This window comes from Helianthus annuus, chromosome 15 (assembly GCF_002127325.2).
Source record: "Helianthus annuus cultivar XRQ/B chromosome 15, HanXRQr2.0-SUNRISE, whole genome shotgun sequence".
Lineage (NCBI taxonomy): Eukaryota > Viridiplantae > Streptophyta > Magnoliopsida > Asterales > Asteraceae > Helianthus > Helianthus annuus.
The window spans coordinates 90,934,967-90,949,758 of record NC_035447.2 but is presented as its reverse complement, the minus strand read 5'-3'; the positions used below and the strand labels follow the sequence as shown (position 1 = coordinate 90,949,758).

Below are 14,792 nucleotides of genomic sequence, written 5' to 3'. Positions count from 1 at the left end.
TAATTATGGTAGCAATATTATTTATTTTAATTATAATTGACAACCTTTACTAAAATAAAAAAATTACATTTATCTAAATTATTATGATTGATCAGTTTTCATAATTATCTACATGAAATTGCAAAGGAAGGAATTTTTATGATTAATAACTTTCAAAGTAAAAAGTTTCGAATTTGCAACCTATTAAGAGAAAGTTGACTTTCTGTAGTTAAAAATAATATAAATAGCTTATTTATGCTAAATGTTAAGTGTTATATAAAAAGTTTATAATGTAACAGGTACAAACTAAAATGCAAGGTTTAAAAATGAAAAACATAGTGTTATGTTCTATATGTAGTACTAATTCATAATACTTAGTGTTATATTCTATATGTAGGACTAAGTACATAATACAATCTTCTACAATCTAGAAATAACAAAACTATAATCTATGTGCAGAAAATAAAAAGATAAAATCACGAATAAGATCGTGATTATTTTAAATCATGTTAAATGGTTAAAATTAAAGGTATTATATCAATCAGTTATAAATATGATTGACTTTAATGTTTAAAATTTAAATTTTTTATATTTTTTAAAAGCCATAAAAATATATTATACATTAAATTCTCACGATTACAAAATATACAGCAATATTATTATAACAAACTGAACAGTGAGTTATATAAACACTATATTATTTGTAAACATTAATCACCAATGTTAATATTGGAATATATCAATTTAATTTTATCCTTATAAGTAGTTTGTATATCATTTTTGATATATCATACATGTAGTGGGAAAAAAAAACTATTAATAAAATAGATTCAACTTTAAAGACATGGCATATAGTGATTAAAATAACAGTTAAGATATGAAAATTATATAAAAACTTGAAATTGAAAACCAAAACCAATGTTAAAACCAAAAAACTGGAAAGGCAAAAAACATGCCGTAATTGTCATATAACTAATTACTACGCGTAACGTAAGGTACAACCCTCTCAACACTCAAAACCTACTCATTTTCATCGAAAGAAAAGTGAACCTGGTCACGGACCTTAATTCGAGCGGCTTTCATGAACTTCTTCCAACAGGTTAAAGCGTATCGAAAACCATGACCGTTGCTTCTTTTTTCACGTCTTGTACCGTTGGTAATCTGCAGTGGCGGATCCATATGCAAAAATCTTATGGCCAAATCTTTTAAACCTTCATCAAGTTTTTAACAGAAATTTTCACCTAAACTCGGTTGGGTTGTTCGATTTTCGGATTTTATATGTAAAATGAAAAAAACTATATGTTTTTAACAAAATATCATCGTAATGTATAATCCTACTAAGAAAAATGATCAAAATTTAAACATCATCTTAATTCTTTAGATAATTCAAATTCCAATTCCCCTAGATCTATTCCATTATGGCTAAACGAACGCTACTTTAAAAACAGAAATTTTCACCTAAACTCGGTTCAAACAAGCCAAAACTCAGTTAGAAGGAGTCAACCGAGTTTACCTTGACTATTTTTGTTAACTTCCTTAATCTTGGCTATAATTTGTAAAATGATTAAGAAATATGGTTATTTTTATTTTTTTTTTCTATTTGAAATTCCCGCCACGTTTTTCTTGAAAGCTGAGGAGAAATCCCCAAATTGGAACTTCAGCCTTTTAAATTTTCTCGCCATTCCACTTACTTCTTTCGCATGAAAAATCCCCAAATTCGATCGCTATTGTTGCCTTTTAAAATTTCTCGCCATTCCACTTTGCGAAGGTGTTTGGGGTTCCTTATTTTGAGGGTAAAAGGACTTTTGAAGGGCAAAAGGACTTTTGAAAAGTGTTTGGCTTTCCTTTTGAAGGGCAAAAGTCCTTTGGATTTGCCAAAAGTCAGGATTTCCTGACTTATTTTGGGCAAAAGTTGAAAATAAGCTAAGCCAAACATGCCCTGCAAAAACGAAGCGTTGCCTAGAAAATCGGTTAATGTTGCCGTTAATTGCGACATCAACGCCATTGATTGCTTTCACGCTTTGCTACCCAAGATGAGTCATAAGTCGATCTGTGCCCCTTTTTATTCTCTCGATTTCTACCTTTCTCTCGGTCCTTTCTCAGTTTCCATCATCGATTTCTTGCGTTTAAATCCATTTATATTTCTGGCCTGTTGTGGTGCGGATCTCAGACCTGCGGTGGTGCGGACGTGCGGTGCTGGTCTACTTCTCCGGTGGGCAGTGACGGACAACTGGCGGTGGTTAACTGTTGCAGAATTCTAGGTTTGTGGTGGTCCTGGTCGACGCAGGAGACAGTAGCCAAGAGGTAAGGCTTCTGCCTTTTACTTTCAAATTATGTAGGCCTTTTACTTTAATCGATTTAGGCCTTCAAAGTCTGATTTTTCTGATTTCTTATGTTACGTTTCTGTGATTCAGGAGGTTTACTGTATACATTTAATCCTTACAGAACATAAAGCTTGGTCAAGTTGTATCTTTCTTTGCTAAACTTTTACAAGTATATTTGTTGACTTTATGAGGCATTTAAGTTTTGATTCTCTTATGCTAAAGTTGAATGGTTTTACCAATTTTATATTCAGTCATGAGTAGTAGTACTCACTGTTTAGTTTTAGGTTTTATAATTTAAGAAACCAAGTAAATAACAAAATAAAGTGCTATTTTCATATGTAACTGTGAGTTTGTCATTTAGAGAAAGATATGTAACTGTGGTTGCAGAACAAGTTGTTCCAGTGCTTGTGTTTTGATCCTAATATTCGTTTTAATTGTTTTTTGGTTTTCAATCACTTTGCATCATAGAGATCGAGTAGGGCTAGTGTTAATTGTCATAAATTAATCGGGATCTTTGTCCCTAAGAAGGCACGAATGCACCTTTTTGGGTGAGTTATGCAAGTTTTGTTTGCATATATGTATTCTTCAAATAAAAAAATATTGCACTTGTGTTCTATAATTTTTTTAATAGATGTGTTTCGTATGGGGCGTTATTATTATTCATCTTGCCCAGGGCAACAAAACCCAATGGACTGGCCCTGGTAATCAAAATGCACTCTTTAAAGTTGGAACTTTCTAGCAAACTGATGAAATATGAAAACCAAAGTTTAAACTTTACCGAGTGAATTTTGATTATCTTTGCAAAGCGTGGAAAAATCATCAATACTAGGGACCAAATCTGTAAATAATTTCAATAGAGGTACCTGGTTTGTAAATATTTAAACCATTTGCCCATAAAAGCAATGCAATTACATCTGATGTGTGTGACATCCAAATCAGAAGTACCACAGGTTCATCTTTTAATTTCATTGATGAACTTACAATCTACCCTTATTCAAATTCTTTTAAGATTATTTTTTGTTACAAATGTATTTTCTTGTATATTTTCTTTGTTTTAATTGATTATTTTATAGCTTAAAAAAATATTGCAAGAAGAGATAGTAAGTTTAGTTGACCTAAAACAACATCATCAGATAGTCATTTCGAAAAAAGAAAAAGAAAAAAAGAACATTAAATAGTGTTTGGTGATGCAGTCAAAAAGCAATCAACAACACAATCTGTTCAGAAAGCAACCAACAGTTATATCATCAAAACTTTTCTAAGTCAAATTGAAAACTAAACTGAAATTCCAAAACCACTAGTTGTCAGTCAAACTTTATGGCATATTAGAGCATTCTCATCTAAACCAATATGTGAGGGGTAGTTCTTATATTATAAAGGGTATAAAAAATGGAGTAAATTACAAGTTTTGTCCTTTATGTTTACATCAAATTTCAGACGTTGTCCTTTAGCGCAAAAGTTGACAGGCGGTGTCCTTTACCTTTCAAAATCTTGCACGTTTTGTCCTTTAGGCCAAACCCAGTTAGTTTTTTTGGTTAAATCTAGTCATGGCAAGGCACATGAGGGTACTATTGTAATTTCACCATTCAAGGGGCTATTGTGTAAGATAAAATTATATTAAGGGGCTATTATATAAAAATAAAACAAAATAATTTAAGATATTATTTTTATAACCATATATATATTTTTGAAATTAGGAACCACCTATCACCACCATCCTCCACCTCTACCACCACCACCCTTCACCGCCACCACTACCACCCTTCATCATCTACAATCACCATCTCCAAATCAACTCACCAACCAAAAACCCCCAAAACTAGTAATCCTCAAAACCCCAAAAATTAAAATGAATCATCACTATATAAATACATCGGTAATTCCAACATTTTAAAATGAATCATCATTGGCACAAATTATTAAAGCCCAAATTCACAAAAAACTTTTTTACCTTCAATCATAGCATCGGTCACCATCCACAAGCCACCACCACCTGCAACCGTCGTTAAAACAACCTCGTTCAGCAGTTAGATCTTCAAGCTGTCTCAACTCATCCAGCGTGCCTGGGTACCGACTCCACTGGAACTTCATAACCGAAATTCCATTAGATACCTGCATCCTTTCTGCCACTACTGATACATTCTTTACCAGTTCTAATTCATAAAGTAGGGGAAACCTTGAGCATAGGGGTTCATAAAAAATCCAGCAATTCTTCCAGAATGTGATGACTTGACTACATCAGTCTGGAATTCCCCTGAAAAGGGAAAATAAATCAAACCCATACTTCGCCATTTCTTGAGACACACTATAAACTTGCTTCCACATCCTGAATTTGGTATGTAACCATATTCTATTCGTTAGTGAGTGCAGTGGTTAGCTTGTGTTTGAGAGAGAAGAAAGAGGGGGAGAGTTAAGAGAGAGAGAGAGAGTATGCAGATGCTTTTTAAGTTTTTATTTTAATATCTTTTCTATTTTTTTAATATAGTCCCAATCCATATATTTCTTACACATTAGTCCTTTGAATGGTGAAATTACAATAGTACCTTCATGTGCCTTGCACATGACTAGATTTAACCAAAAAAACTAACTGGGTTTGGCCTAAAGGACAGCGCCTGAAATTTGATGTAAACATAAAGGACAAAATTTTAATTTACTCTAAAAAATGGTTGTGAGTGGAGGAGAGAGAAAATGTTACTGTTCATCTGTATATTTGGGGGGACACTGTTCACCCAGTATAATTTTTTTAATATATATTGAAAGTGGTTGTGAGTGAAGGAGAGGGAAAAATGTAATGATAATATTATTTAATTGAAAAGGAGAGAGAAAAAAGTATTTGTTTTTAGTGATAATATATTGATATAGGAGTTGTTTTTTTAGTAGAATGTATGTATAACTTGATGGATTGGATGAGAATGATGTTAAGCCCTAAAAGCAAAAATCTTACTCATATTTAGGATTCATGAAATCAAATTTTAGGGAATAATTACTATAAAAGCGATAGACAATAACAGAAAGAAAAACTTCAAAAACAGCTTTAAATATGAAGAAAAAAAAGTGTTATCACCTCCATTGCCAGGTGCAAGTCTTTAAGGGACCTTCCAAATCTTTCGCATTCGGCAACAGTTTCTTCTGTTATCACTATGTCAAGCTTGAGATCCTGTACCAATCTAAAAGTAAACCTCTCCCAGAAAATTTCAGGCATGTTAGGAGATCCCATGGTATTGTCGGTCCCATCACAAGCGCTTACTAAAAGTTTTATGAAGGCATCACGATTAGCATGACAAGTTGCTTACAATAAAATATTTTCTTAAACAATGATTTATACTCCTATGGTCCTATTGACATCGGATATGTATATTGAAATCTATGCCTCTATGGAGTAAAATCAAATATATGAGAACTTACAAACATTGGCTTCGGGGTATAATCACCCAAAAACTGTTGCACCTCATTGCGTATGCTCCTAACTTTTGTTTTTACTACGTCTTTGGTCCCCGATAAATATTAAAAGACCATATTACCCTTTATATTTTCTTTTTCATTTTTGTTATTATTAAGTTATTATTTATAAAAGAAATACCGTTCAGTGTTTACTGCATAGGTACCATTTCTGTAAAAAAAATCATTCACATAGACCTTAGACCCCCGTAGTGGGGCGTTTTTTAAAAAAAAATTCAAAAAAAAAAAAACGTCGAAACACGCCCTCAAGCCATTACGGCCTGGCGTTTTCGGGCGTTTTATTTGCCAAATTTGGTTTTGGTGTTTTTAAAACCACACTTGCAGGTCAAGTGTTTGGCCAATAGCATTAACTCTTCATTTTTAATCCAATAGGTGTTTTTTGTTGGTTTTTTATTTTTATTTAATTTTTTAGAAAAACGCCCAATAATGCTCACATCCCCACTAGACCCATTAAAAAAAACGCCCAATAATGCCTCTTGCTGACTGTACTGACACGTGACGGAAAATGCCCTAGGGTAAGGGCATTATTCACCCAAACCACTACACATGGTCTTATAGTTAAATGTATTTTAGGAATATTGAATTATACTGCTACTGTAACAAACTACAATGTCTTAATTTTTAGATTCCTGGAATACATTGCCTTAATTAAAAACATTGAAAGTGCACAAAATTCAATTTATGCATTCGGCCTCCAACGAAAAAAAAAAGTAAATAAACAAATTTTAGGATAAAAATAATGAATAAAAAGAGATAAAGACTTATTTTTAAAAGCAAAATAAAGCGGAACCTTATGATGCTCATTTTGCTGCTCTGGTCTGGAAGAGTGAACAAAGAGGCTCGTTTGTGGGTATATGGTAAGAAGAGAAATGGACAAAGAGGCTCACAGTTTAATAACTCATTCTTAAATAAATTAATAAATATAAAAAACCAATAAAAATGGGTAAGGGTAAATGTGTCTTTTTTTTATTGATTAGGGATCAAGTGTAACACCCACACTTTTTATGCTTTAAAATGCTAAGGATTTAAACAACTTTTTGTTGACACTTTTTGTCCATTTTCTCATTTAGGCATCCTACTTTGCCCAAACGTGATTTCTCGGGATTTAGCATGTTAATTTAATGACTTTCTGGTCCAAACCTGTTTATAAGTCATTACTAATGCTTAGATTTCAAAACATATCTCATTGGATCCTTTTTATGCCATTTTTAGCTTTATAAATCGATAAAGTTTCTAAAAATGGAAACCGTTATAAAAATTAAAAACTTGATATTTTACTATCAAATTTCTATGAACATGTTCACAACACTTTCTAATTATTATTCTATGTGTATTGGATCATTACTTGATCCATTTTGACCATTCTTTGAAGAAATCTCCAAAAATCTCATTTTTACCCTCTTTATTAAAAGATGAAATTCGTGATTCCATTCCACTCTTTCCTTAATCAACTTGTTTGAGCTTTAAGATTATCATACATAAACAGGTTCTTGTTCCAATTAACCAACTACAACTTGTTTCTTGACCATACACAAGAAATTCCAATTCTTGTTAAATTAGACTTCTACTAAAAGTCATTTTTGTCCCTCTTTTAGGCTAATGATTCACTAATTAAATAGCTTCATTTGCATGTTTCTTTGGCGTTTCTAACTCCTTACTACTTGTACTTCATGAATGCAAATTAAATTTCATCATGTATCAAAGATATTCCTACTAATTTCCATTTTAACCCATCGTTTGACTTTGACAGAAAAAGTCAAAGATGTCAAAATTATTAGGAGTCAATTTACATGCTTTTGATCATCTTTATAAATCCAATTAACACAAGGGTATATCTAATGGACTCCAACTAGTTGCAACATGCACTTGGCTATTCTAGATTTCCAATTCTCCTCTCCAATTTTAGTTCAAACATGCAACCAACAAACCTAAAAGAAATTTACATTTACTTAGGTTTAGGTAGTTACCTTCAATTTTCTTTCCAACTTGAGGAAGATGGAAGTGTTTTAAGGTTGCTGCATCATCTTCTAACCACCACTAGTCAACTCCGACCTCCATGGCCACTACTGGCCACCGTGATTTCCGCCTCCGGTCACCACGACCACCAGAAACGGTGGTATTGCCGCCAATCGCAGCTAGGTTACTACCCAGCCTCTTTCTCGGCCTCCCCTCTCTCCCTCTATCTCTCGCTGAATCTCTCTTTCGATTTCTGTCTATCTTTCTCTAGGGCTGTTTGTTTACCTCTTAATAAGGCTCTTAATGGTTCAGACCTCTTACTGGTTCAACACTTAATGGTTTCAGACTGTTTGTTTCACGAGCAAATGTCTGAATGGTTCAGACATTTGCCTCTGAATGGTTAAGATTTATACAGAGAGTCTGAATGGTTAAGACCTCTAATCTGAATTGGTCAGACATTTGCCTCTGAACGGTTAAGCATTATATATGCTCTTAATGGTTCAGACCACTTACTGGTTCAGCACTTAATGGTTTAGACCTCTTACTGGTTCAGCACTTAACCATTCAGATGTTGCCAAACAGCCCCTCTATCTAAATAGTGTATATCTCTATTTTTTAAATGAAACCTTAAGAGGGATCCTTAATAAAGACCTTGTTCCCACTTTTTGGTTTTCAATGAAACCTTAAGGGGTATCCTTAATCCCGGTACCGTACCTACAGGTACTGGTTCGACACCGTAACTACAGGTACCGGTATTTATCGACTTTTACATTCAAATACCGGTCTGTGTGGAAATGATGCGGGGCTTTCGTCAACCTTAGAAGGGGATATTTCGCTTACGACTTAAACATTAAAAATAATTGTCTTAAAACATACAGCTAAAAACATTAAAAATTGTCTTAAAAATTTAGAAATTGTCTTAACACCATTTGAAATAAGCTTGAACCTTGAAGAGGAAGACAACAGCAAGAGTCCCAGTCCCCCACAGCTCTTTTAATTTGCAAACGATACAAAGATACTGAAGTTTAAAGACTACGGACGGACACTATCTAATAACAAACTCATAAAACGACTCTTTCATGTCAAGATTATGTCAAGGAAACTGAGGTCAATTTGCACATTATGACTTACTTTGACCCGTTTGAGTCAAACTTAGCCCACTCACCAAACGGATACTTTTGATACATGCCAAATAGTTTACTTAATTTCTAATCAAGCAATTTGACGTTCATGAAGTATGTTGAGGTCATTTTGCACATTATGACTTCTTTGGCCCGTTTGAGTCAAACTTAGCCCATTCACCAAACGGATACTTTTGATACATGCCAAATAGTTTATTTAATTTCTAATCAAGCAATTAGACGTTCATGAAGTATGTTGAGGTCATTTTGCACATTATGACTTCTTTGGCCCGTTTGAGTCAAACTTAGCCCATTCACCAAACAGATACTTTTGATACATGCCAAATAGTTTATTTAATTTCTAATCAAGCAATTAGACGTTCATGAAGCATGTTGAGGTCATTTTGCACATTATGACTTCTTTGGCCCGTTTGAGTCAAACTTAGCCCATTCACCAAACGGATACTTTTGATACATGCCAAATGGTTTATTTAATTTCTAATCAAGGAATTATACGTTCATGAAGTATGTTGAGGTCATTTTGCACATTATGACTTCTTTGACCCGTTTGAGTCAAACTTAGCCCATTCACCAAACAGATACTTTTGATACATGCCAAATGGTTTATTTTGGTTTATTTAATTTCTAATCAAGCTTATTAAAACCAATTAACGTATCTATTTCAGCTTTTAATTGCATTCTAGCAAGATACAAATATAATTTAAATCACATAAACAAGTAATACCATATGAGGGGCTTAAAAAGCAAATAAACTTACTGGTATAACCACTCAGATTAAGATCACTTATAAAACTGAGCCTCTTGGCATGCCCTTCCAAGTTCAAAAACACTCGACTGACCAACTGTTTTCGCTCACAGAAAGATGAAAAGAGCGTTAATCTGTTGGCATCCAGCCCATGTTGGCTATGTAAGTGTGAAAGAACACGGGCAAGCTCGTCCTCCAATGTTATTTTGGGGTCGGTGGCTACCGCAGCTGCAGTTCGAGCTACAGAGGAAGTGCTATCGAAACTGCGAGATTGCCTGCTTCCCAGATTTCGCGGGACTCTTATGTTCTTCTTCTCAATACCAAAGCATCTTATAAGCAACTGACCGTATTCAGAACTGCCAATATGAGTATGTTGGAATTTAGCCGGATTAGCCTGCAAATCACAAAATATGTACATTTTTAGCAACCAGTTTTTCCTATCAAATATTGACACTTTTAAGCTTGACTTAGATAAAAACTCACCCTATAACTTTTAAAAACAACTCTATGATGACGCACACGGTCGGCAACATCATCATCTGATATAGGAACAGCTAGATCGGCTGAAAGTCTTGCAGCAAAGTTTTTATAAAATGCATTATTGGTATCTGTCCCCATAGACACTTCTTCTTCATCGCGCACCTTGGCTAATAGTGTCAATAATTGTTCATCACATCGACACCATTCCGAATTATCCATCTACCCCAGGGAAAAAAAACCAATTTGATATCAATTGAATAAACAGTTATCAAAGGCGCGAGACACACTCAAGGTGATTAGCTCTGCCTAGGGCCTAGGCGATAGGCGCAAAAAAAAGAGTGGGACTCAAAAAATAAAAGCGCAATTGATTATATACACAAAATAGTGTTTTTTCATCAACTATTTCGTTTTCGCCGGAGACTCACCCGAAAGTCGCCGTAGACACGTCGAAATCTCCAAATCGCAGGAATCTGGCTGGAAATTTGCTCATTTGTATCATTTTTGACTCAATTTCATGATTTCTAAAAAAAATTGACCTAATTTTGACCAAGGAAGCCTGTTGCGCATCGCCCTGAATTACCAATTGAATAAACATATATTGAAATCTATGAACAGATTCATATTACCTTTTTCCATTTGCAATTTGCAATTTGATGAGCAATGAGAAGTTGGTAAGCTTTCTTGAGATCTTTTTCTGGTTTTCATTTTGTTACAGACCCATCAGAGGCACCAGTTAATTTTCTTACAGACCCGTCAGAGGGGAGATCCACCCTACGCCCAACTGACGTGCTAGTTTTTGGTTGGGAGGGCGGGAAACATGCTTGTGTCGATCTCACAGGTGTATCCCCACTAGCCGGGTTCCGGGAAAATGGGTTTGTGGCGAGGCAAGCGGTACTGAAAGCAGAGTCAAAGAAGGTGGAAAAGCACGCGAAAGCTTGTGAGGATAATCAACATGCCTTTGTCCCCGTGGCGTTCGACACGTTCGGCTCCTTGGCGCCAAAGGCAGTTCGGTTCTTGTCTAGAGTTCAGCGTGTGGTCCACAGCAACTTTTCGACCCCTCAGGGGCGAGGCTTTGTTTTTAGTAGATTAGGGTTTTCTATTCAGAAAGGGATGGCGGCGCAGTTTGTTGCTCGTCTACCCGCTATCCTTATGTAATTTGCCCTGATGATTGGAATGAAATCAAAATGCTATTTCAAATAAAAAAAATTTGTATTAGGGATAATGACGCTAGGTTTGGGTTATTGGTGGTGCAGAGGCGGAGGAAATAAATTCCTGGATGACAAGACTGGTATCTATATAAGACCGTGGGGTATGGTGGGGCTTGGGTTGGGCTTGGGTTGGGGCATGAGTTGACACCTGGAATTGGAGCCCCCCCACCGCCTAGTTGTCACACCCTGGCTTTTGCGGAAGCGTGGATTATTTGGTGTGACTTCTTAATACCATAGCAACAATCATAACAATGCTATATGACACAAGATGTTCATCCATTCATTCAGTTTAATAATACCACAACATCATTGTTTGAAAATGTCAACACTTAAGATAAGTTAGAAACCATACTTGCTTAAAACGTGTTCATAAGACACAACAAAAGACTTTAAATAAAACGTGGTTTAAAGACATGTAACCCGTCCAGGTAAGGGTTACACCTCCTAAACCTACTACCCTGGATGACATCTTTATTCAACGCAGCTTGACACGTATGCAGACACTTGCCAGATCCCTTAGATTCCTGAAATACATGTAGTTTGAAAAATCAACAAAAGTTGAGCGAGTTCATGTGTATGTGAGTATGTATAAACCTTTAAAGTATGTCTGTATGTATAAAAGTCCCTGGTATGTAGCAATAAGGAAAAAGAGATCACCAATGGGTTGCAAAGCCACTGGTATGTGTGAAGTGATGCAGGAAAACTCAAACCTAGCGGAGTTGCACCGGGCTTCCGGCTGGAAGACATAGTCACCACTATGGGCCACCCTGGCCTCATGGGTGTGGGCTCGCTACACCCAAATAGATCTATCACTCATGTCCCTCGGTACTACGACGAGGATTAATGGCCTTAAGTGTTGTACCCACCACTCACATGATCTAAGTAGTATACCCTCCTTAAGCTAATCATACCATATATAAAATGTCTGTAATAATTTGTAACATGTATTCCACCCCCGAAGTATAAAACTGAAAAAAGTTAAGAGAAAAGGGTGACATGAACTCACTGTAGTGCGTCTTCTGTGCTCGTACTCTACCTTGTCAGCTACATGATAACCTACACTGTACTAATGGACGAACGGGCCGTGCCTTGCTTTTGTATTTACGGGTTTTAGTTACGTTACTTTGATATTATTCCAAGTTATAACTCTTTGTTAAAATAATAATTATTATTTTAACTTAAGTTTTGTTTTTAGGGTTTAGGAATAATAGTTAGGCAACTATTTCGTATCCATACTTCTCAAGTATTTATATGCGCATTTCCTTCCCAAGGATGGGGGTATTTTATACATGTATATTTGTAGTTTCGAAAAATATATTTTAAGTCCCGTTTAGGAAAAATATATTTAACTTATTTGTCCAAGAATAACATATTTCCAAATACATGTATTTTCCCTAAAATAATATATTTTCACTTCTTTAGTTTCCAAAATAATATTTTGGAGTTGTAAATGTCAAGGTGTTTTGTTAAGTTATATTATTTTGCCCTAAAATAATATAACTAGTTCACAAATTATACAATCATTCACACAAGTGTCTTAGCATAAAATATATATTCTAATTATATATTTACCCATTTTTATTTTCAAAAACCAACCTCCGATACTTTGTATTTTTGTAACAAAACCTTTGGCGAAGTTTATTTTGAAAACAAAGGTAAAAATATATTTGTAACACTTGTTTAGAAAATACTTTCTAAGTGTTGAAATTTTAGAAAATTTCGCCAGAGTTTCCTTTGTAAATGGAGGTGTCTATGCTTATTAGCATATCATTTTCTTTTCGGAAATCATTCAATCAATCAACAACAAGTTACCAAACAACATTACACTAGTCAAGTGCAAAAACAATGCACTTTCCATAACAACATAAACTTGGTTTTTCATAAAAACGCGTAGTAACTTAGTGGGGTGTTTAGTGGGTTTAGTTACCTTCCAAAGTGTGTTTATTTTTGTTAAAATCTCGTTCTCGGGATTTTTAGATGTTCACAACTTGTGAACTTATTTTACAAAAATATCCATTTACACCATTTTCTTGTCTTACTAGTATTCATAAACTTATTTCCTTCCAAAAATAGTGTAAGAATCATGACTTTTCAAAAATCCGTCTTTTAACTTGGTTTGTCTAGGAAAATCATTTGTAGACCTCGGGTCCATACGACCATCTACTCACTTAGTTCATTTATTTTTCAAGAAATCACTTTGTTACCAAGTTTATGTTGAAACATGGAGGTGATTCTTTTAAGTAGATCACTAATCACCTCCGAACTTGTTAACTTAAGTTTTTAATCTTACTCTAACAAGTTCAACCATGATGTTAAACATCCTATTACTATTAATCATCAAATAAACATCAAGTAATCAACAACATGACAAAACAACTTCATTTCATCAAGATTTCATCTTATTTCATCATCATATTAGCTTTATGTTCAAGACTTAGGTTTATGATCTTTTTGTGTTCTTGTATTTTCATCATAATCCAACTATTAACCACCATAAATATGAAGTAAATGAGGATCAAAGAAGCTTACTACTAGCTTTTAAGCTAGGGAAGATCAAGCTTGGAAAATGAGTGGATAAAGGCAAACTAGAGAGGTCCTTGACGATCCGTGAGCTCCACACTTCGTGATTCACCTTGGTGCACCTTGTAATGCACTTGAAATGGATGAAGCTTGAAACAAAAATATATTGGTGATGATGGGAGTGTTCGGCCAAAGCTATGTGGGGAAGAAAGAAGAGAGTGTTTTATGTGGGTGATTAGTGAAAATGGTGGTGGTTATTTGTAATTCAAATTCCTTTATCAATTGGTTCTTATGCTCTCAAAAGTACATAGATAATCACATCATAATCTCACTAGTTCCAAGGAAAGATTAGAGAAGGATTTGAAGTTTTAACTCAAATCTTGTGGGGGTAGGGTCCCTTGGGGACGGTTACACACAGGGGGGGGGGTTAAATGAAAGTTATTTGGTAAATAGGTGATTAGTTAGGGGTGTTATGTGTAAAGGTTAGTGTTTAGTGTAAGTACAATCATGATATTCACAATTCCTAGGTGATCATATGGGGATTAGCAAGATTTATAAAAATCTTGTAGTTGGCGTCCCATGGGGACGGTTACCACATAAGGGGGGGGGGGGTGTTGTTTAGTTGTGATGTAATGGTAGTTAGTTTAAATGGTTAGATGTTAAGTGAACTTGTTAGGTGTTTAAGAGTTTTGCCATAATATAGTGTGTTATGATGTTCGGGGACCATAACTAGTTTAGAAAACTATAAACAATGCTTCTCATAATATTTTAGTGTCCCGGGTAATGTCCGGTTATTCGGTTTGATACTGTTCCGTTAAAGTGCTAAGTGATATCGTAAAGTGTCCTTTATGTATCTTTTAGTGACCCTTTTAATTCCCGACACTTAGGAAAGCATATAGGACCATTTTGCCATATTTTTGCAAGTGACTAGCATATTTAAATGCTGAATTTTGTTAATAGATGCAGAATTTTGCATGTT

At 34.7% G+C, this 14,792-nt stretch overlaps 1 protein-coding gene and 1 long non-coding RNA gene across 3 annotated transcripts; one reads left to right on the top strand and one right to left on the bottom strand.

The window, feature by feature from the left end:
• Window positions 1-1,530: 1,530 nt before the first annotated feature.
• LOC110885146 lies at window positions 1,531-2,704 on the top strand. Its single transcript, XR_002561896.2, has 2 exons — window positions 1,531-2,283; window positions 2,394-2,704. It is a non-coding gene; the product is annotated as an uncharacterized LOC110885146 (long non-coding RNA).
• Window positions 2,705-4,051: 1,347 nt separating this feature from the next.
• Window positions 4,052-10,870, bottom strand: LOC110885147. 2 transcript variants are annotated; one of them, XM_022132838.2, is made up of 6 exons: window positions 10,712-10,869; window positions 10,511-10,641; window positions 10,089-10,304; window positions 9,618-9,999; window positions 5,368-5,549; window positions 4,053-4,557 (listed from the first exon to the last, which is right to left on the bottom strand). In XM_022132838.2, the coding sequence occupies exons 3-6, from the start codon at window positions 10,302-10,304 to the stop codon at window positions 4,537-4,539; spliced, it is 801 nt and encodes a 266-aa protein (XP_021988530.2). In that variant the 5' UTR covers window positions 10,511-10,641; window positions 10,712-10,869; the 3' UTR covers window positions 4,053-4,536. The 2 variants fall into 2 exon arrangements, with proteins under 2 accessions (XP_021988531.2, XP_021988530.2); XM_022132839.2 differs by lacking the exon at window positions 10,511-10,641 and having other exon boundaries at window positions 4,052-4,557; window positions 10,712-10,870.
• Window positions 10,871-14,792: the final 3,922 nt, after the last annotated feature.